General features: G+C 45.1%; 1 protein-coding gene across 5 annotated transcripts; it reads right to left on the bottom strand.

The window, feature by feature from the left end:
* Positions 1 to 5,523: 5,523 nt before the first annotated feature.
* On the bottom strand, positions 5,524 to 13,512 carry CZH5orf63 (chromosome Z C5orf63 homolog). 5 transcript variants are annotated; one of them, XM_075411570.1, is made up of 7 exons: positions 13,420 to 13,505; positions 12,849 to 13,037; positions 12,089 to 12,136; positions 11,169 to 11,354; positions 8,425 to 8,545; positions 6,740 to 6,796; positions 5,524 to 5,968 (listed from the first exon to the last, which is right to left on the bottom strand). In XM_075411570.1, exons 4-7 carry the CDS (start codon positions 11,192 to 11,194, stop codon positions 5,789 to 5,791), a joined length of 384 nt encoding a protein of 127 aa, XP_075267685.1. In that variant the 5' UTR covers positions 11,195 to 11,354; positions 12,089 to 12,136; positions 12,849 to 13,037; positions 13,420 to 13,505; the 3' UTR covers positions 5,524 to 5,788. The 5 variants fall into 5 exon arrangements, with proteins under 5 accessions (XP_075267685.1, XP_075267686.1, XP_075267687.1 ...); XM_075411571.1 differs by lacking the exon at positions 12,089 to 12,136; XM_075411572.1 differs by lacking the exon at positions 12,849 to 13,037 and having other exon boundaries at positions 13,420 to 13,485.
* Positions 13,513 to 18,344: the final 4,832 nt, after the last annotated feature.

Here is an 18,344-nt window from a genome sequence, read left to right as displayed (position 1 = left end):
ACAGAGCCTTCTTGCCAGCAGGACGTGATAGAAAACAGACATGATACTGGTGCAGCAAAGCTGACTGGAAAGTGATGCTGTCACTGAGCAAAAAAATGAGCTAGGAACTGGCAAACACTTGCACATGTGGCTTTGTTTACTTCCACGTGTTGCCGCACTCGTAGTTAATCCAGATGGCCATGCAATTAAAGATGAATGCATGCACAAGACTGAAACAGAGTTTAATACTTTCAGAATTGGCTAAGCCTACATGCAGATTTTTTGTTATTTGGGGGAGTTAGATGCTAATAAGAGAGATAAAATATACAATATAAATAAGAACCATGCTGTACGGAGCTTTCTTTAAGGAGCTAGGAGGGAATCTGAGATTATGTGTCACAGGCCAGTTTGGATGGGAAGACATTGTGCTAGGAGTTCTATGCTTAAAGAAACTGAGACGATCCCTCCTATGTAAAGTGTAATTTAAAGACACAAATAAAGAGTTGGAGAGTAGAACATACAAGCAAGTAAGCCTGGTGGGTATCTGTTATTTATAGCTACTGGAAGAAGACAGGACATTGTGTATGCGCTTTCTAATTGGCCAGAAATAGGTAATAAGTTCTTCTTGTATTCCAGCTCTTTTTACATTACAGGGATAGTACATTATGGAGCTTTGCAACCCTGCCAACGTTCATTATCAAAAGAGTAAATTTCCAGTTTTCACAAAGTTGCATATGCCTCCATAAATATATATTCAGTGGGGGTATATGCCTTCTCGTTTTAAGGCTACACTTTAACACATTTGATTAAAGAGATGCATGTGCTGGGAGCCTGCTGGATTTATTATAAAGAAGAAAACCCCCTCAAATTTACGTATGATACATCCTTTCTTGTTTTTGGAAAACGAAGGTGGCAGACCTGCTAGGCTTGCGAAGTCACAGAAGGACTTGTTCAGTCTCCCCACATGTCAAAGGAAATGGAAAGTAGTTCACTATTTGAAGTAAAATTCTGGTCCCATGGAGGTTAATAAATTATTTTGCCTATGGGATCACAAATTCACATGACTATTTTTAGGACTGATAATGGCAGGGAAGTGGAAGATGACACTGAAACACTTCTCTGTCTGATCTGCTACTTACAAGATGCAAACTCTCGGTGAAGAGAGTCATTGAATGCCGTATTCCTCTAAGCAGAGCTGTCTGTTTCAGAAGAGACGGTGGCCTCCTGGAGATTTTACTTCAGAATTTTGTATTTCTCAAAGAAGGTAACAGAGAAGGGAATAACATCTTCAGCAACTTTGACACAACCAAATTTTGCAAGGAGAAACCTGCAGGAGCACCTACAGTCCAAAATGAATCGTCAGCCTCTTGCTCATCACCTTGTCCTGCGGTGCTTTTATCTGGAAACAATTACAGCACAGCTCCCGCTTTGAGATGTGCCGCCAGCACTCCATATTGACATGTTGCCACCTCCTATCTTTGTGTCCAGACTGATGAGAATATGGCTTCCACTGCCTTAGAACAGTAGAACAGCAGCATCTTCTCACACACTGCTGGAAGATTTTGGCAGTCTATCCCAAGTTTTGTCTTTGGAAGGACAGGGCGGTGTTTGGAGAAGAGTGGCTGGCTGTGATCTTTCCATACTATAGAACATTAACCCTGGAGTCCAGGCCTGTTGCTTGCACATGGGTCTACAACCTTTCTCACACACCTGAATCCGCTACTTGTGTTAACAAGGAAAACAGGGTTGAGACATGCACAGTGCAGGGTTGTGTTTGACTGTAGGCCAGAAGAAGAGTTGGAAGAAGCAGTTGGAAGAAGCAGCCACCCCTTCTCTGTACATTATATGCAACTAGCACCCCCAGCTGGAAATAATGGAAAACCTCTATCTCACTGATAAAGGCTATGCCATAGACAAAAGCTATTATAAAAATCCTGTTTTCATTCACTTTACAGAATAAAAGGGGAAAAAAAAATCTGGCACTGGCTACAGAAGAAAACCTCCATAGTCAGAATGAATAAGGAACAAGGGATTCATTATCTCTTACATGATTAAAAAGTTTGCTTTCAGCGTCCATTTTTCTTCTTCTCAAAACAGATCTTATTAAATATCAAACTAAGGCAAATTGCTCTCTGATGGCTGTTCCAGCCTCTGTCAGTAACGTATATTGGGAAATTGGGCAAGTCCACATGACCTCTGTCCTCCATATCTTTGAGAGAATAATGAAATATTTTAGAAAAGCCCTTAAACTATGGTTGAGAAGTGCTGTACGCCAGTTCTCTCATTACAAAACCTCAGTAAGGAAAAAACTGGGCCCTCTGAAACCATCTCAGATTATAGAAGAAAAGCAAATGGCACTAGCTTGCTGATACAGGGATAATTCAGACCTATCATTTAACAGTAACTTGTGATACACTTAAAGTTTGACTGTATCATTATGAACTGCAGAAAGTATAGAAGTTTTTGCCTCTAGGGTCCTATTCTTCTGCCAATGGTGATGAAAAGCACTGTGGATAGGGCAAAGCTGTGCTGCAACACACAATTTGAGAAGCACCTTGTTATTTCAAGTTTTGCCTTTTTTTTTTCTCCTCATGTTGGGGAAAGCATCACACCTAACACTTTCCCACATTACTCAAGTTCAGTTACTTAGTCCTAAGAAGTTTCACCTGGTTTTGTTTTAACAACACCCTCAACTTACTCTTCCTCTACAATGTAAATGACCACTTCAGGGTAAAGCAGCAGGCTCTAAAGGTAAACTAAGGCTACAAAAAGAATAAACTGGTTACTTAAAAGTCAGCACGAGTGTTTTCCTTTAGAAGCAACAGTTGGCTGTATTGTCTGTTTTGGATCAGTTACAGAATTGCCAAAGAAAAGACTTCAACAGGTTTAAGGAGATACTTCAACTTCCAAGCTTCTCTTTAGTTCTTGCAAGTCTAGTAAATCCATCCTCTTTGATGCCGCTCTCTTTCTGTAGACCTCTTGAGGAAAGTGAACTGCTATGAAATGGAAGTTTCTGAAGTCCTACAAATCACAGGGTATGGTTAGATGATGTGGCTGAGCTTTCCTAAAGCTCTCTGCTATAAAACGGGAACGGCTGTCCCTCCTGAGATCTCTTGGATACTTTCAGATCCCTTCCTGAGTGGACTCAAGTTGCTGAACTGGAAGAAAATTTTAATTTTTCATGCCCTGCTGCCCAGAAATTTTTCATCTTGCAGAATACATCAGAATCAGGTTGCAAATGATCTGTCAGACACTAAAGATACTGTAGGATGGGGCCATACAGCAACTGCCCACTTTCACCATAGCAGATCAGCTGGCTTCCTACTGAACCATACTCCAAAAGCTGAGGTCCATAATGAATCCCAGTGAATTTCAGTTTGCTATTCTAACTGGGTATTGTGTCTGGATTCTCCCCGATGTGAAGACACATCTGCCAAGTGTCCCTGTTCAAATTCCTACTGATGAGAGAAGGCCAAATACCACCATGGCAGAAAGGACAGAAATGCAGCAGGTAGCGATTCATTTGTGTGTTAAAGGATCTATTAAGGAGATGAAAAACACCAACAACTTTCTCCAGCGCTTATTACAGACTACTCAACTTAAAACAGTTGACATTTCCTTAATCTGTGTTTCTCCTCCTCCTGGAAATGTATTTAACTTAGGCATTCTGTCTACCTCACCTCCCTACGCTGCCAATGAGGCACTAACAGAACTGTGGGAACCCTAGATAAAAACGTATTCTTGCACACGATAAACAGATTTGCAGTTGTGTTGCAGACAGAATGGAAATGTGATTCCTTTCTGTCAGAACGTGTAACAGCTGGACTCAAGTTGCCACAGAACTCTAGTCCGTAGGACCAAGCACTGTTCCTGTAATATCAGAGAAACATGTTTTCTGTTCACTGGATTTGTAGTGATGGGGAACTATGCCACAAGCATCACTAAGCAGGGCAAAACACCATATATTAGCATAGTTATTTTTTAAGAACATAACTAGAGTCTGAGGGAGAAGTGTCCTATCTTAGGCCAGGAAATTTTGAAAGACACTCAGGCTTTCTTACTTTCACATTATACTCTGAAATTTGTAGCATTCAGAGAGACATGTTCGGAGTTAGTAAATGCTGTGTTTGTTACATCTTTGGTTCTTTTGGCTCAGTTATAGCTCATTCTTCATTTTTTCTTGTGACTGGGACTAACTAAAGTACTACAGAGCTCAAAGCTTGCTGTAGTAGATAAAATAGACTTAAGTGCAACATATGCTCATCTCGTTACAAGAAAAATAAACTGTTCAGTGTTCATGTGTTAGTAACAGCTGTATCAAATTGTGATCATTGTTCTACAGTGACTCTGCTTCAGTGAGAGTGTGCTGTCTTTAATGAAGTTTCATTTACAGTAAATGCTCTCTTCTTCATCTCAAATGAGCACTTAGGATAGATTCCTAGACTTCTTCAAGGAAGTCTCTTACAGACCTACAGCTTACATGTACTAACGATCTTGAAACACTGTGGTGGGTTGACCCTGGCTGGACACCAGGTGCCCACCAAAGCCGCTTTATCACTCCCCCTCCTCAGCTGGACAGGGGAGAGAAAATATGATGAAAGGCTCATGGGTTGAGATAAGGACGGGGAGAGGTCACTCACCAATTGCTGTCACAGGCAAAACAGACTTGGGAAATTAGTTTAATTTATTGCCAATCAAATCAATCAGGGATTGAAATCAATCAGCCTCTTCCCAGGCTCAACTTTACTCCCGAATTCTCTACCTCCTCCCCCTGTGTGGCGCAGGGGGACAGGGAATGGGGGTTGCTGTCAGTTCCTTGTCTCTGCCGCTCTTTCCTCCTCACACTCTGCCCCTGCTCCAGTGTGGAGTCCCTTCCACAGGAGACAGTTCTTCACAAACTGCCCCAGCGTGGGTCCTTCCCACGGGGTGCAGTCCTTCAGGAACAGGCTGCTCCAGCGTGGGTCCCCCACGGGGTCACAAGCCCTGCCAGCAAACCTGCTCTGGCGCAGGCTCCTCTCTCTCCACGGGCCCACAAGCCCTGCCAGGAGCCTGCTCCAGCGCGGGCTCTCCACGGGGTCACAGCCCCATTTGGGCACCCACCTGCTCCGGCGTGGGCTCCTCCCGGGGCTGCGGGTGGAGATCTGCTCCGCCGCGGGCCTCCCTGGGCTGCAGGGGCACAGCCTGCCTCACCACGGGCTGCTCCACGGGCTGCTGCAGGGGAACCTCTGCTCCGGCACCTGGAGCACCTCCGCCCCCTCCTTCACTGATCTTGATGTTTGTGGACTTGTTTCTCTCGCATCATGTCACCCTCCCCCTGGCTGCAACTGTCTAGTTTTTTTCCTCCCCTTTCTTAAATATGTTATCCCAGAGGCACTACCACTGATGCTGATGGGCTCGGCCTTGGCCAGCAGCAGGTCCATCTTGTAGCCAGCTGGCATTGGCTCTATCAAACATGGTGGAAGCTTCTAGCAGGTTCTCACAGAAGCCACCCCTGTAACCTTCCCTGCTACCAAAACCTTGCCACGCAAACCCAGTGCAAACACATTTCACTTTATCTGCTGTTATGAAGCAGCATTTATTCTGTCAATGGAAAGCCAGCCTGGGAGAGCAGCGAATGATACAGAAAAGGTTGCTACTCGTGCAGCAGGACTGGATGATTTGTACAATATAAAGTACAAGTCACTCAAGTGTTTTAGGACACTAGATCCCTGTGTTCTTAGAAATGTGAGGCCATATAATGAATACTGCTTTTCACACAATTTATGTTGCACAGTTCTTTCAGACGCACATCAGAGCAGCTGCATTTTCTTCACTGGTTTCCATCACTTTGCAACTCCAGTTTCATAAGGTGGTCCTCAAACTTTTGAATGTCTACTTGATGCTTCATTAGGAACTTCCCATTTAAATGAAAAACAGGTATGTCATATTTGTATTTATCATACCACGCCGAGTTCTCCGGAAGGGTAATATCCACCTCCTGCAAAATAAACTGTGACAGAAAAGAAATATGTTAGTACCTAAGGGACACTGAAAAGCAATACCTGCTTATCTTTTGATCAGTATTTTTTTCAGAAATGCAAGGCTGTTTTCTTGGTGCTTTTGGACTTCTTCTTCCATGTTGCAGACAATTGCCCATTTTGTGGATACAAAATATACGTAGCCATAATCACTGGCTGCGTGTCCGCAAAGGACTCTCTTCCTAGGCCAGGATGATACTCCTGATCCTTCGTGCAGAACCGCTCTATGAACACCAGCCACAACAAATACGCAGCTGACAACACAACAGGTGCTTGTTAGGGAGCAGAGTGGAACACCTCTTAATGCTTCTGCATTTCTTCCTTCAAGAAAAGAGATCAAAACCTGGTTGAAGAATGGCAAAAATTGCAGTCACACATCGTTCAAATATTTGAAGGCCCACGTACTAACACTTTTCCAGAATGATATAATTACCTGCCTAATAAAAGCTGCAAACTCCTCTATCAGACAAGACAATAGTATTTACAAAAGCAGTGTTTTTAAAAACTATTGCAACAAGGTGTATACTGGTTTAGTTTGCCAATACTTATTTGACAAACATTTGTCGCAAAATGCTTTTGGATAATGAGTTTTATGGAAATCAGTGCTGAAATTGTCTTGAAGAGGTCACCCGTGAACGAATAACAAATGCAAATAAATCCAAGCAATGTTCTTTTATAAAGAGAGAATCCTGATTAACTGTTCTTTCTATACAGAAAATGTATACAGTACTGCAATACATTACCCTTCTCTTATATGGCTCAAGCACTTCTTTTGCTTCGTCACATAGAGGGCATGGTTTCTAAAGGAAAATATTCGGACCAATTAAAGCATACAGTAAAACACACAGATCATTTGTACTGTAAAGTGACACACACAGACAGGAGTGACCATTATTGCAAATGCGGGTTCCCTCCCCTGTACCAACCTGTCTTACTGCTTTCTAAATCTTTATCAGCGCAGCATGGATGAAAATTCACTGTTTAGCCACAGAATTTAATTATTTCTCTCTTGCTGTTATTTTTTCTCATGGTGCAAGTTAACAGTTTTCAATGGCTCTTCTAAAGGCTGATTCAAGGGCATGGTTTGGAAGGTCATGCACAGACCCTTTCTTTTGGTCAGCAGCAATATTCAAAGCATTTCCATCATCAACTGAAAACCACTGTGGGTGCCACTCTTGATAGAATTTCCCTTGCTGGAAGGGGAATGAGGAAGTCACATGAGTAATTTCTAATGTGTTTCAGATCAAGTCACTTGGGTCAGTTCAAACAGCAGAAGAAGGTGATTTAAGATAACCTGGCTGACTTTGCCTGAATGGAATTAAGCATGATCCTCCAACTGGCAGAGCTTGGAGTACAGTAACCTCCAGCAGGGAGAACTGTCAAACAGCTGCAGCGTTCTGACCTGTGGTGTGGTCAAAGAAAACCTCTCATTTTTGAAAACTCCTTGGTCTTCCACTACAGTTACACAGCTGACTTCTGTTGATCAGGCATCATGATCATTAGAGCAGTGCATACCTGAAGAAGTGACCCACATGAAGGCACGCTGCTTCAGTGTTTGTAATGGCAGAATTTGGCCTATAATTCACGTAGCAAGGTATACAGTGGTGAAGGTGATGGCTCTGTCCCTCTGCCATGAAATACCTTTCACAGCTGGAAAAGGCCGTCTCCTCTCCCTCCCACTTAGAGTCTTACTAGGGTTTGTGTAAGCATGGACCTAATCTGAAACAGCTAATTCTTATTTCCTGCATGTGAATTAATTTGGATTAAATACTCTACTTTTAATTCACTTCTAATCTAAACTGATGACAATTCGTGGAAGGTGACAGTTCACAAATGGCCATTCCTGCTCACCACATCTGTTTTCTAAATATGCTTAAGATTCCTACCCGCTCACGGCACAGACAAACCTTTGCCTGCATTTTATTCCCATTAGCATTACACAACCAATAAAGCAGAAAGAGGGTAAAGCACAATCTACTTCTTCCTCGTTCGTTACCAGCACTACTTGGATATATTTTCAGTCTCATGGGCAGTGCTGAAATTAAACATGAGTGTTTGGAAGACCCTATTTTGGCTGTTGAGGGTTGTCCTGGGCAGATGATATATAACAACTCCTCTTTGTTCTCCACTTCCAGGATGAAAAGCTGGCAGTTAGAGAACAATTTTCACCTAGTAAGGGGACCGTAGCATCACTGTGACACAGCCATATTGAAATCTTCATTTGTTGGTTGCAACTACTTGCTTGCTACAATGAGTAGGGGTGTGTCATAAAGCCTGGTGTAAAAGACACCCCGAAAGTAAAATACCCAATACTACACAAATTTGAAGGGACAAAAAGCATGGCCAAGCCATCTCGTCTGGGACTCATAGATATCAAAGCTGATAAATACACAGTCTTGCCTAGCTTTATTCTGTAAACAACTTTTACCTTGGTGAACAAAGTCAACACTGGCTTATTTGTGCTGGCTGAACAGAGTTGTCTTCCCAGTGGACAGGATGAACGTCTTGCTAGTGGCAGTGTTCTGCTCAGGAAACAAAGCACCATCATCCTGTTAAGGCAAAAATAAAATAATTGTTTTGTGGCAAGCTATAGCTCATAAAATTAATGTTAAGATAAACGTGATACTTCAATTGCAGTTCTAAAATACACACAATCAAACCCTTTTCCCAGGATTTCTATGTTCAGAGTATCAACACATTAATCAGAAAAATGGTTTACTATGCAGCAGGCCAGAAGCATTGCGTAGCTCAAAAAGTGTAGTTCCATTTTAAAAAAACATCTGTGTTTTCTTGCTGAAAGGCCTCTTTTAAATTCTGTAACACAAATGCTGACATAAACGCACTATGCTGTTTCAACTGTAAAGATGCCATTAAGAACTATATGGTATTAACAAAATGCAAAGTGCTGTGCTTTGAACCTCAATAATCTTGCTGCAGTGTTTGACATATTCTACTTACTCAAAATTATTCTACCAAAAAACTAAACGGTACCTAATTGGAATATTAATATAATGCTTTCTGCAATGAATAAAAAGCTGCAGCCAAGATGATTTAACTTGGTAATATTAAAAACACGCACATTGCCCTGAGTCCTTCCTGCAACAGCAAATTAATTTATGAAAGATCTCAAAGGGTTTGTGATTTCTTTAGGAGAGTTTAAGTAAATTTAGTGTTGTTGAAGGGTGCCATATTAGAATCATAGAATGCTTTGGGTTGGAAGGGATGTTTACAGGTCATCTAGCCCAACCCCCCTGCAATGAGCAGGGACAGGTTCAACTAGACCAGGTTGCTCAGAGCCCCGTCTGACCTGACCTTCAGTGTCTCCAGGGATGGGGCCTCCGCTGCCTCTCTGGGCTGAGAGAGTTCCAGTGTTTCACCAGCCTCATGGTAAAAAATTTCTTCCTTATATTCAACCTGAATCTCCCCTCCCTTAGTTTAAAACCATCACACCTTGTCCTGTCACAACAGGCCTTGCTAAAGGGAGTCTTGAAGTCACCTATTCATAATAACACTAAAAACAACAGTGCTTCCTCCAAACTTGCGCCTTAATGAGACTTTTACAGGCATTTTAGGACCAAAAGGCAAAAACCAGAAGCAAAACAGAGTCTGCACGGAGACTACTGGCAGACATGACATGACATCAGAATTTACACTGGGAAAATCAAGTCCTTTTTACATAAAGCCAAACTGCTTCTGTTCAGTTTCTGTTCAGGCACAACTTACCTGTAGCTCTACTAACTACAGCTTACCACACACACACACAATGTAACGGCACAAGTTTAAACAACTTAAGTGTGAGCAGGACTACATTGCAACTGATAAGCATGTTTTAGGATGTTCAGTAAAAAAAAGCCTAGCTTTTTTTTAAGAGACAGCTTACCAGCATAACTGCTAAGGAAGAAGAAAACATTGCAGTGGCCTCTAAACTCCAGGCTACTTAACTGCTATTTTTCTAAGCAACAACCACAAGAAAAACGACATGGGTGACAGAGCACTGCTCTACCAGCCCTACTGCACTGTCAAAGACACCTTTTTTTCCAGAGGACTCTGGTGAGGTAACTTGCCATGTTTCCAGAAGAAGTTTCAACAGAGCAAGGACAGGGAAAAGGTATTACTCTTTGAAACTACAGCCTGAACTATCAAATTTCAGATGCTAGGAAAGTATCAGATTTTTTTTTAATTTGATCACGTAAAAACAAAGTTGCCTAAGACAGAGTATTCTGCAACGAACGGGCTTTGGGTTTACTGCTTAGTTTGGGACGGACAGGGTTCTTCATCTGTACGTGCCAGGCTTGATACCAGTGAGAGTCAGCTGCAGGGGTGGTGCGCTTGCTGTCACTGCAAAGTTGCAGGTGCCTGGCACAGCACACACTGCCATTGGTCATAGTCCTTGGCAGCTACTGCATTTGTTTTACTTAGCCAGGTGGAAATCTAATTGTGAGGGATTTTACATAATAAATATGAAAATAAGCTTGGAACCCTTTGGACAAGTGCAAATCTGGATGACAGTAAATAGCCTCAGTCATACTAAGAAATTTTTACATACAGTAAATACGTGTCCAGAATGGACGCAGTTTGAGTATAAAAAATTGCAGCATGTCGGCCCACTCACATGCAAGATAAAAATGCCAAAACAAATAGTTTGCATTCTGGCAAGTTTTCAAGTGAATGCTTTTGTTGCCAGTCTAGCAAGTCAAATTTTCTGCCTCCAAAACTAGGAAAATGCCCTCAAATTGTTCTGTGAACAGCAGAATGAAAAAAGCCTAGATTTCCACATTTCTTATTCCCCTGTATATACACGTATGTGTATAAAATGGCCCCGGTTCACTTCTTCATGCCTCCTTTTTGATCCCTCCACTCTGGTAAATTTGAGTGTAGTAGACAACTTCTACCAAGACGTCAATTGAAGGGGAATGAATTAGACAACATCAGCAGCTAAGCTTCAGGATCTCACAAAAAGAAATAAGCTAGCACAATGTCTTACTTCCTTACTAGTTTTAAATATTTAGAAATTTGCTTTTGCATCAGTAGAATTTACTAATCTTATTTTACTGGAATAAGTAAAAAGGTCGTGGATAAAACCAAATAGCAGTGATTTTGCATAAACTATACTGTGAAGTGTTAAGTTGCTGCTGATCAGGAGCTGATGAAAGCGAGTACCCAGACACTCACCGGGCACATCTACTGCAGCAGCCCATTTTGTCTGAACAGCATCCCACAGCCGCATGGCAGTTCAGTGCACGCGCACTACCACTGTGCGAACAAGCGGGTTCCCAGCACTGGCCTGTGCTAAGCTGAGCGACATTTCAGGAATGCAGAGCTCCAACCTCAGAGATTAGTTCCACGCTGGCTCCATCACTGACAAAAAGAAATGGAAGTGTTGCACAGACGCCCCACGACGTTCACGTCCTGCTCACATCTGTATCACACCTGTCTTTTGTTACGAAGAAACTAAAAAGCTAAAAGCACACACAAAATCTTTCAATGTGATTATTCTGGAGCTTTAGCCTACGTCCAAGTAATTATAAAGATTTGTTTGAGGAACAAAATTAATGCATACATGTAAAGAAGGATGCTTCCAAACTTCAGAACGTACCCTCCCCTCTGCTACAATGCTACAGAACGATTTCACAGATAATGCTTGGAAGTCTGGACTTGGTCCATGCCGTATTTTGCAAAGCCAAACTGGACTAATTTCCTGTTAATAGAATTTCCATAACCTAATGCATCCTCCTCTACTGGAAAAACAAAATGTGACACTAAAACTAGCCATTATTTAGATTAAATAATTATCTGTATAAACCTTATCTTAGCACCAATCAAGGAAAGACGAGTACGGCAGATTTTTTCTCCAACTATGGACCTTTTAATGATGCTATATACTCTCAATCTCAGCTTCAAGTCACCAATATACTCCTGCTCCGTGGCTCAGAATGTTTTATATGCATAATCATCAACATATTTGGACTGTATTATGTCCTGTTTTCCATGGATTTGCATATACATACAGGAGGATAAAATTATTATGAACTTGCAGGCATTAATCTATATACACTTCACGTTCACATGGTATTTGATGTTGGAACCCTAACCTGGATTTGACAGAAGACGGGGATGGCCTGGACAAATAACACTTCTTTCTGCATGGTAACCAGGAACACGGAAAATGTTATGTTGAAGATATCCTAGACATTTTCAGCTATTTGTCTTAAAGAAACACAGTGTCTGTTAAACTGACTCCTACCCGCCATTTAATCCTCATGCTAGTATGACAAAGGAGTATCAACTGAAAGAGAATGGGAAAAACAAGCAGATGCAAATGTAAGAACACGTCCTGACGGTGCAAGTCAGCAGTGGTTTAAAACAGCCTTCTTCTGTTGTCTGTTGCCCAAAACCAACTACGGTCATCAAGAAAGTAAACTTGCTGACAGTCTGCTGTTGTTAAGCTTGATTTCTTACCGGGGAAATGCTGAACAAGAAAACGTGGAGCCACAGCAGGAGATCAAGGAGCATGCGTGAGCAGAGATACCAAACCCTGCAGCTGCTGAGATCCCCACGGGGCTTTTAACTCATCAGCCTTTCAGACGAGGCATGCGAAATACAGGAGAATCCTGAACAACTTTTTGCAAACGCACATAACTCTAAAGGTCTTTAGGGAAGAATCAGTTTTTACATCAACTCAACAAACAAAAATGCCATCAGTGCTGTCACTTGTTTCTGTGACTTGATGCTATATATCAGTCAATGTGTATTTCTATACATTTTCTCCTCCAGACTACAGTAACCTGGGGTAAACGCCACAAAGCCACTGCATTCCACCCCAGAAAGAAGTGTCATTTCCCCCTCACGCACAACAAGTTCCGCTTGGGGACCCCTCCAGGGGTGCCCGTTCCAGACGCTGGTCCGAGGGCCACCCTCCAAACCTCGGGCAGTTCACGACGCGTCCCGTGGGTTGCTGTCACGGCCGCGAGGCCATTTCCGAACGCGGAGGAACCGGCGCGGACGACGGACCGTCACCGTACGGCGAAATCACGTCAGAGTCTGAAAGCCCGTTTCAAACATCTCCGTTTGGAAACTTTTCCAGCGGAATGACCCCGTCCCCCGCCCCGGGCCACGACTGCCGGCAGGCCCCTTCCCGCCAACACCCGCCGGCGGGCCGTCTCCGGGACAGCAATGCCCCCTGCAGACACACGGGGCCGGAGCCCACCGGGAGCCCACCCAGCGCCGCCGCCCCCCGCCCCCCTTCCGGCCTCCGGCGCGGCCTCCTCAGGCCCGGCGGCGCGGGGGGCCGCGTCCCGGCCCGCCGCGCTCCCGCCGCCGGCGCCGGGGAGGCCCCGCGGCCCGGCGCGGCCCTCGGCAGCAGCCGGCCTTAACCCGGGCGGCCCCGCCAGCGCCGGGCGAGGCTCGCGGACGCGGCGCCCACCTGTCCACGCGGCCCGCCGCCTCCCTCCGCCCCCGCGGACTCCCGGGGCGGGCGGGCCCCGGACGGGAAGGACGCGCGGCGCGGCCCGGCCCGGTGCGGCGCTGCGGGAAGCGGCGCCCCCTGCTGGCCGCCCGCCGCCGCCGCTCCCGCGCTCCCTCCGCCCTTGTGGCGCTTGGCCCGCCAAGAGGGCAGTCTTACCCTACTGGCGTGACGTATCTAATTAACTAGCAGACCAAACTAACAGCAGGATCAGTCAGCTCTGGATCCTGGGGACCCGTTTTCAACCACTGTCGTAATCCCTTCTGTTGAACAGAGACGTCATGCTGGCAGCTGACACTGGCTGCTCACTTTCGTGTCAGAATCAGAAAATCCAGTATCGGACACTGGTGGCTGGCATTGCTACACGCTAGACCTGTCAGGCCTCACGTGAGGGGACCACTGAACTGGCTCCCACCTGGCTCTCAGCTTCTGAGAAGGGGTGGAAGGAAGGCATTCGGGGAGAGGGCCATTTCAGCAGAGGCTTGTTGAAAAGCAAGGGTAAGTAGAGAGATAAGCATGATCTTGACATCTCATGTCCCAGGTTAGTTTTACCCTTTCTCACTTCAAAAAAGGGTCTAGTCTAATTTAGGATCTGTGTCCAGGATTTCCAAAGGAACCTAGAGGAGACAGGCACACAAGTTCCAAAACTGGTCATTTTATTCAAACAGAAGTGCTGCTGAGGCCAAGTGGTGCTCTGGCTGTGTTTCTTTCCCAATTTCAATGTCATTGTCAGTTTGCCTAACTCGGTTCAGCTATTAACCAAACCACCAAGTGGCCCTGCCAAGGTAGCTGTTCAAAACAGCATTCATTTGATTTTTCTCCCGTTTGCAGGAGAACATTACATTTCGAGAGCTTTTGGTTTACATTGTCACTTGCATTTATTTGTTCTGTGTTTAGGTGTATCTGGTGGGGGCTTATTTCACCCTTAAACCAAGCTATTTTTAATCTGGGGTAAATATGTAAAAAAAAAGCAAGAGCAGAGGCTTCCTTATACCACAAACTTCTGCAGAGAGGATTTACTTTTTAGAGAGCTTTGTAATTGACCGGTTTTATTTTGGTGGGTTTCCAGTACACCATTTTGGGTAGTTCAGCACAAAATTACCTCTGGTTTTAATACATTAGTTATGTGATGAATCTTCCTTAATGCTCATAGAGATCTGAGAAGAAAAATGTTACAGACGCAGAAAGAATCATTACCTTAGAACGTGCGTAATTATCGTACAGCTTAGGAATAAGAGGGATGCTGTACAGTTTGCTGCATAAGAATGTATTCTGAGATCTGAAACTAGTGCAACACCACCCTATTTTTCATTCTGGTACACATGATGTCTTTAAATATCAAGGGCAATTATGACTCAATGGTTACATTTGCTGCATAGGCATCCCGCTATGGTGCACAAGTCTTCCTATCTTTTTTTGCACATCTCTTAAATAAAGCGTGGACTTGCTTCCACAATTTTGGACTAAAATGAACTTATGTTGTGATGGATTGCTGTTCCAAGTGGTCTTCACATAGGTTCTCTTTCAGATTTCTTTTCTAAGTTCTTGCTATTTTGACTTAATGAATAGCTTCACATTTTTCTATCTGGTGTATATTACAATATGCTTGATATCACCTTGCATGGTTACTTTTATTTAGACATTTAATAAATACCATATTTAAAATGCAGCATAAAATTTTTAAAAGATTAATTGTCCATTCCTCTCTTCAATCAGTAGGTAGTAAAAAAACCAGAACAGAATAGAATAGAGTAGTTCCAGTCCATCATCGTCAAGTCTTCGCCCAATGTTTTCCTCCTCCTGCTGTTAACACACTTAAAAAGCCCTTTCTTGTTGTCTGACACAGCACTGGCCAGTTTCAAATCCAGCGGAGCTCTGGTCTTCTGTGCCTTTGGGGCCTGGGAGCAGCTCTAGGTGCCAAAGCCAGCAGATGTCTTCTGCCCCTCCCTCACCTTGCATGGATGTCTGGGCCGCAGAGGGGGTCGCGGAGCAGGGTGTGAGAGGAGGGCGAGGGGCCCTGGGACACACAGAAGATGTGTATCAATTTCTTTACTGAAGGAGTGGTCAAGCATTGGAACAGGCTGCCCATGGAAGTCATGGGGTCACCATCCCTGGAGGTGTTCAAAGTAAGTGTAGATGTGGCACTTTGGGACATGGATCAGTAGGCGTGGCAATGGTGGGTGGACGGTTGGACTTTGTGATCTTAGAGGTCTTTTCCAACCTTAATGATTCTATAATTCTATGACTCCATGAAAATAAATGAAAAACTGATTTGAAAAGTAAAATTGCAAGATATAGAGGATAAATGGGGAGCTTAATTCTGATATGTCAAAATGCTCATCCAATGTGTACTTCATTTTAATTGTTAGGTAATTTACATTCTGTTCTGGTTTGGGCTGCGGCCGGCAACACAAGCACCACGCGGCCGCCCCTCCCCTCGCCGGGATGCAGAGGAGAATGGAAAGAAACAGGCAGAAACTGGTGGGTCGGGATAAGGGCAGTTTAACAGAACAGCAAACAGAGGGAACAGGAACAACAACGATACAGATAAGGGGAAAACACGACACAAACTGCACGACCCAGAGAGCCATTCTCCCGGACCGCACCACTGCTGTGCCCTCCCGAGCCGTGACAGTTCCTGCCGCGCCGCCCCTCCCACCGCCTCCCCCCACCGGAACCCAGCATGACGGCACATGGTATGGAATACCCGGCTCTGTTTGGCCAGGTTGGGTTGGGTCAGCCCACCCGGCTGTGCCCCTTCCTGGATTCTGGTCAAAATTAACCCTGTCCTGGCCAAACCCAGGACATTATGCACCCCTTATTCCATACCATCTACGTCATGCCCAGGTCCCCCATTGTCCAGTTGATCACCACCACTTCTCCTGTCTCCAGATATCATTCCCTTAGTCTATGGATCATCACTCTAAAGTGTCCGTTGAGTTCATTTAATCCATGACTTTGGGCTCCATCTGTCGTAATGGTCTTCCGTGGCAGGAGAGGTGATGTGTGGTGATGGGCGGTCACTTGCTGCATCCGGAGCTCACGGCTGATGTATCTGGTGCGGCCCGTGCCCACAGTCTGCAGGTCGGAGACGTCGATCTCGATGAAGTTGCTGGGTGCCAGTTGTGGAAAACCAGGTCCAGTCACACCATCGCTGTGCTCTGCTGGGTTTTCATCAAAAAGTCCATCCTTCTTTAATCTGGACGATTCTTACTGCGATACTACTGGTACAACACATAACAATTATAACAGTGATAACAGACAGTGACAGGGTTATTTAACAATTAACTTTATACAATTTATTTATTTATGGACTGTTCTCACCCAAAATCAAATCCCCATGAGGTACACATTGGACTTCTCCATCCTTCCGCATTACCCACCAGGTACGCCCAGGTCCTTGAGCAAAAGCAATCCCGCGGACGGGCTTGCCTTTGCCTGAGGCAGGACTAACCCAAACTGTCTCCCCTAACATGTTCCACATGTGCACTACAGGAACTTTATCCCCTTCTACAGGGTGCTGAGGTTTTGACTGGGCAGGACCACCCGGTTGGTGGATCCTCTGGTGTTCACCAACCAGGTGGCCTTTGCTAAATGGGTATCCCAATTTTTGAAAGTCCCATTCTCCATTGCCCTCAAAGTGGTTTTTAGCAGCCCATTGTAACGTTCAATCTTTCCAGAGGCTGGTGCATGGTAGGGGATGTGATACACCCACTCAATACCGTGTTCTTTGGCCCAGGTGTCTATGAGGCTGTTGCGAAAGTGAGTCCCGTTGTCCGACTCAATTCTTTCGGGAGTGCCATGTCGCCACAGGACTTGTTTTTCCAGGCCCAGGATGGTATTCCAGGCGGTGGCATGGGGCACAGGGTAGGTTTCCAGCCATCCGGTGGTGGCCTCCACGATTGTGAGCACATAGCGCTTGCCTTGGCGGGTTTGTGGCAGTGTGATGTAGTCAATCTGCCAAGCCTCCCCATATTTATATTTTAGCCATCGTCCTCCATACCACTGAGGCTTTACCCGCTTGGCTTGCTTGATTGCAGCGCATGTCTCACATTCATGGATAACCTGTGCGATGGTATCCATGGTCAAGTCCACCCCTCGGTCACGAGCCCATCGGTATGTCGTGTCTCTTCCTTGGTGGCCCGAGGTGTCATGGGCCCACCGAGCTATAAACAGTTCACCCTTATGTTGCCAGTCCAGATCCACCTAAGCCACTTCAATCTTAGCAGCCTGATCTACCTAGTGCTTGTTTTGATGTTCCTCAGTGGCCCGACTCCTAGGGATGTCAGCGTCCACGTGACGGACTTTTACAACCAACTGCTCCAGCCGGGCAGCAATATCTTGCCACAATGGGGCAGCCCAGATAGGTTTGCCTCTGTGCTGCCAGTTGTTCTTCTTCCATTGCTGCAGCCACCCCCACAAGGCATTGGCCACCATCCAAGAGTCGGTGTAAAGATAAAGCACTGGCCACTTCTCTCGACTGGCAATGTCCAAAGCCAGCTGGATGGCTTTCACCTCTGCAAACTGGCTGGACTCACCTTCTCCCTCGGCAGTTTCCGCGACTTGTCGTGTAGGGCTCCATACAGCAGCCTTCCACCTCCGCTGCTTCCCCACAATGTGACAGGACCCATCCGTGAACAGGGCATACTGTTTCTTATCTTCTGGCAGCTGGTTATACAGTGGGGCCTCTTCAGCACGTGTCACCTCCTCCTCTGGCGATGCTCCAAAACCTTTGCCTCCTGGCCAGTCCATGATGACCTCCAGAATTCCTGGGCGACTGGGGTTTCCCATTCGGGTGCGCTGGGTGATCAGCGCGACCCACTTACTCCACGTAGCATCGGTGGCATGATGCGTAGAGGGGACCCTCTCTTTGAACATCCAGCCCA

This window comes from Opisthocomus hoazin, chromosome Z, assembly GCF_030867145.1.
Source record: "Opisthocomus hoazin isolate bOpiHoa1 chromosome Z, bOpiHoa1.hap1, whole genome shotgun sequence".
In the NCBI taxonomy this organism is placed as follows: Eukaryota; Metazoa; Chordata; class Aves; order Opisthocomiformes; family Opisthocomidae; genus Opisthocomus; species Opisthocomus hoazin.
The sequence above is the reverse complement of the archived record's forward strand: the minus strand, read 5'-3'. Positions and strand labels throughout refer to the sequence as shown.

Coding starts and splice junctions, on each gene's coding strand:
- CZH5orf63 (XM_075411569.1), bottom strand. CDS start 11,194: ATGGGCTGCTGCAGTAGATGTGCCCG. Junction 8,546..11,168: donor TGCTGCAGTAGATGTGCCCG/GTGAGTGTCTGG, acceptor TTGCCTTAACAG/GATGATGGTGCTTTGTTTCC. Junction 6,797..8,424: donor TGTTGACTTTGTTCACCAAG/GTAAAAGTTGTT, acceptor ATTTTCCTTTAG/AAACCATGCCCTCTATGTGA.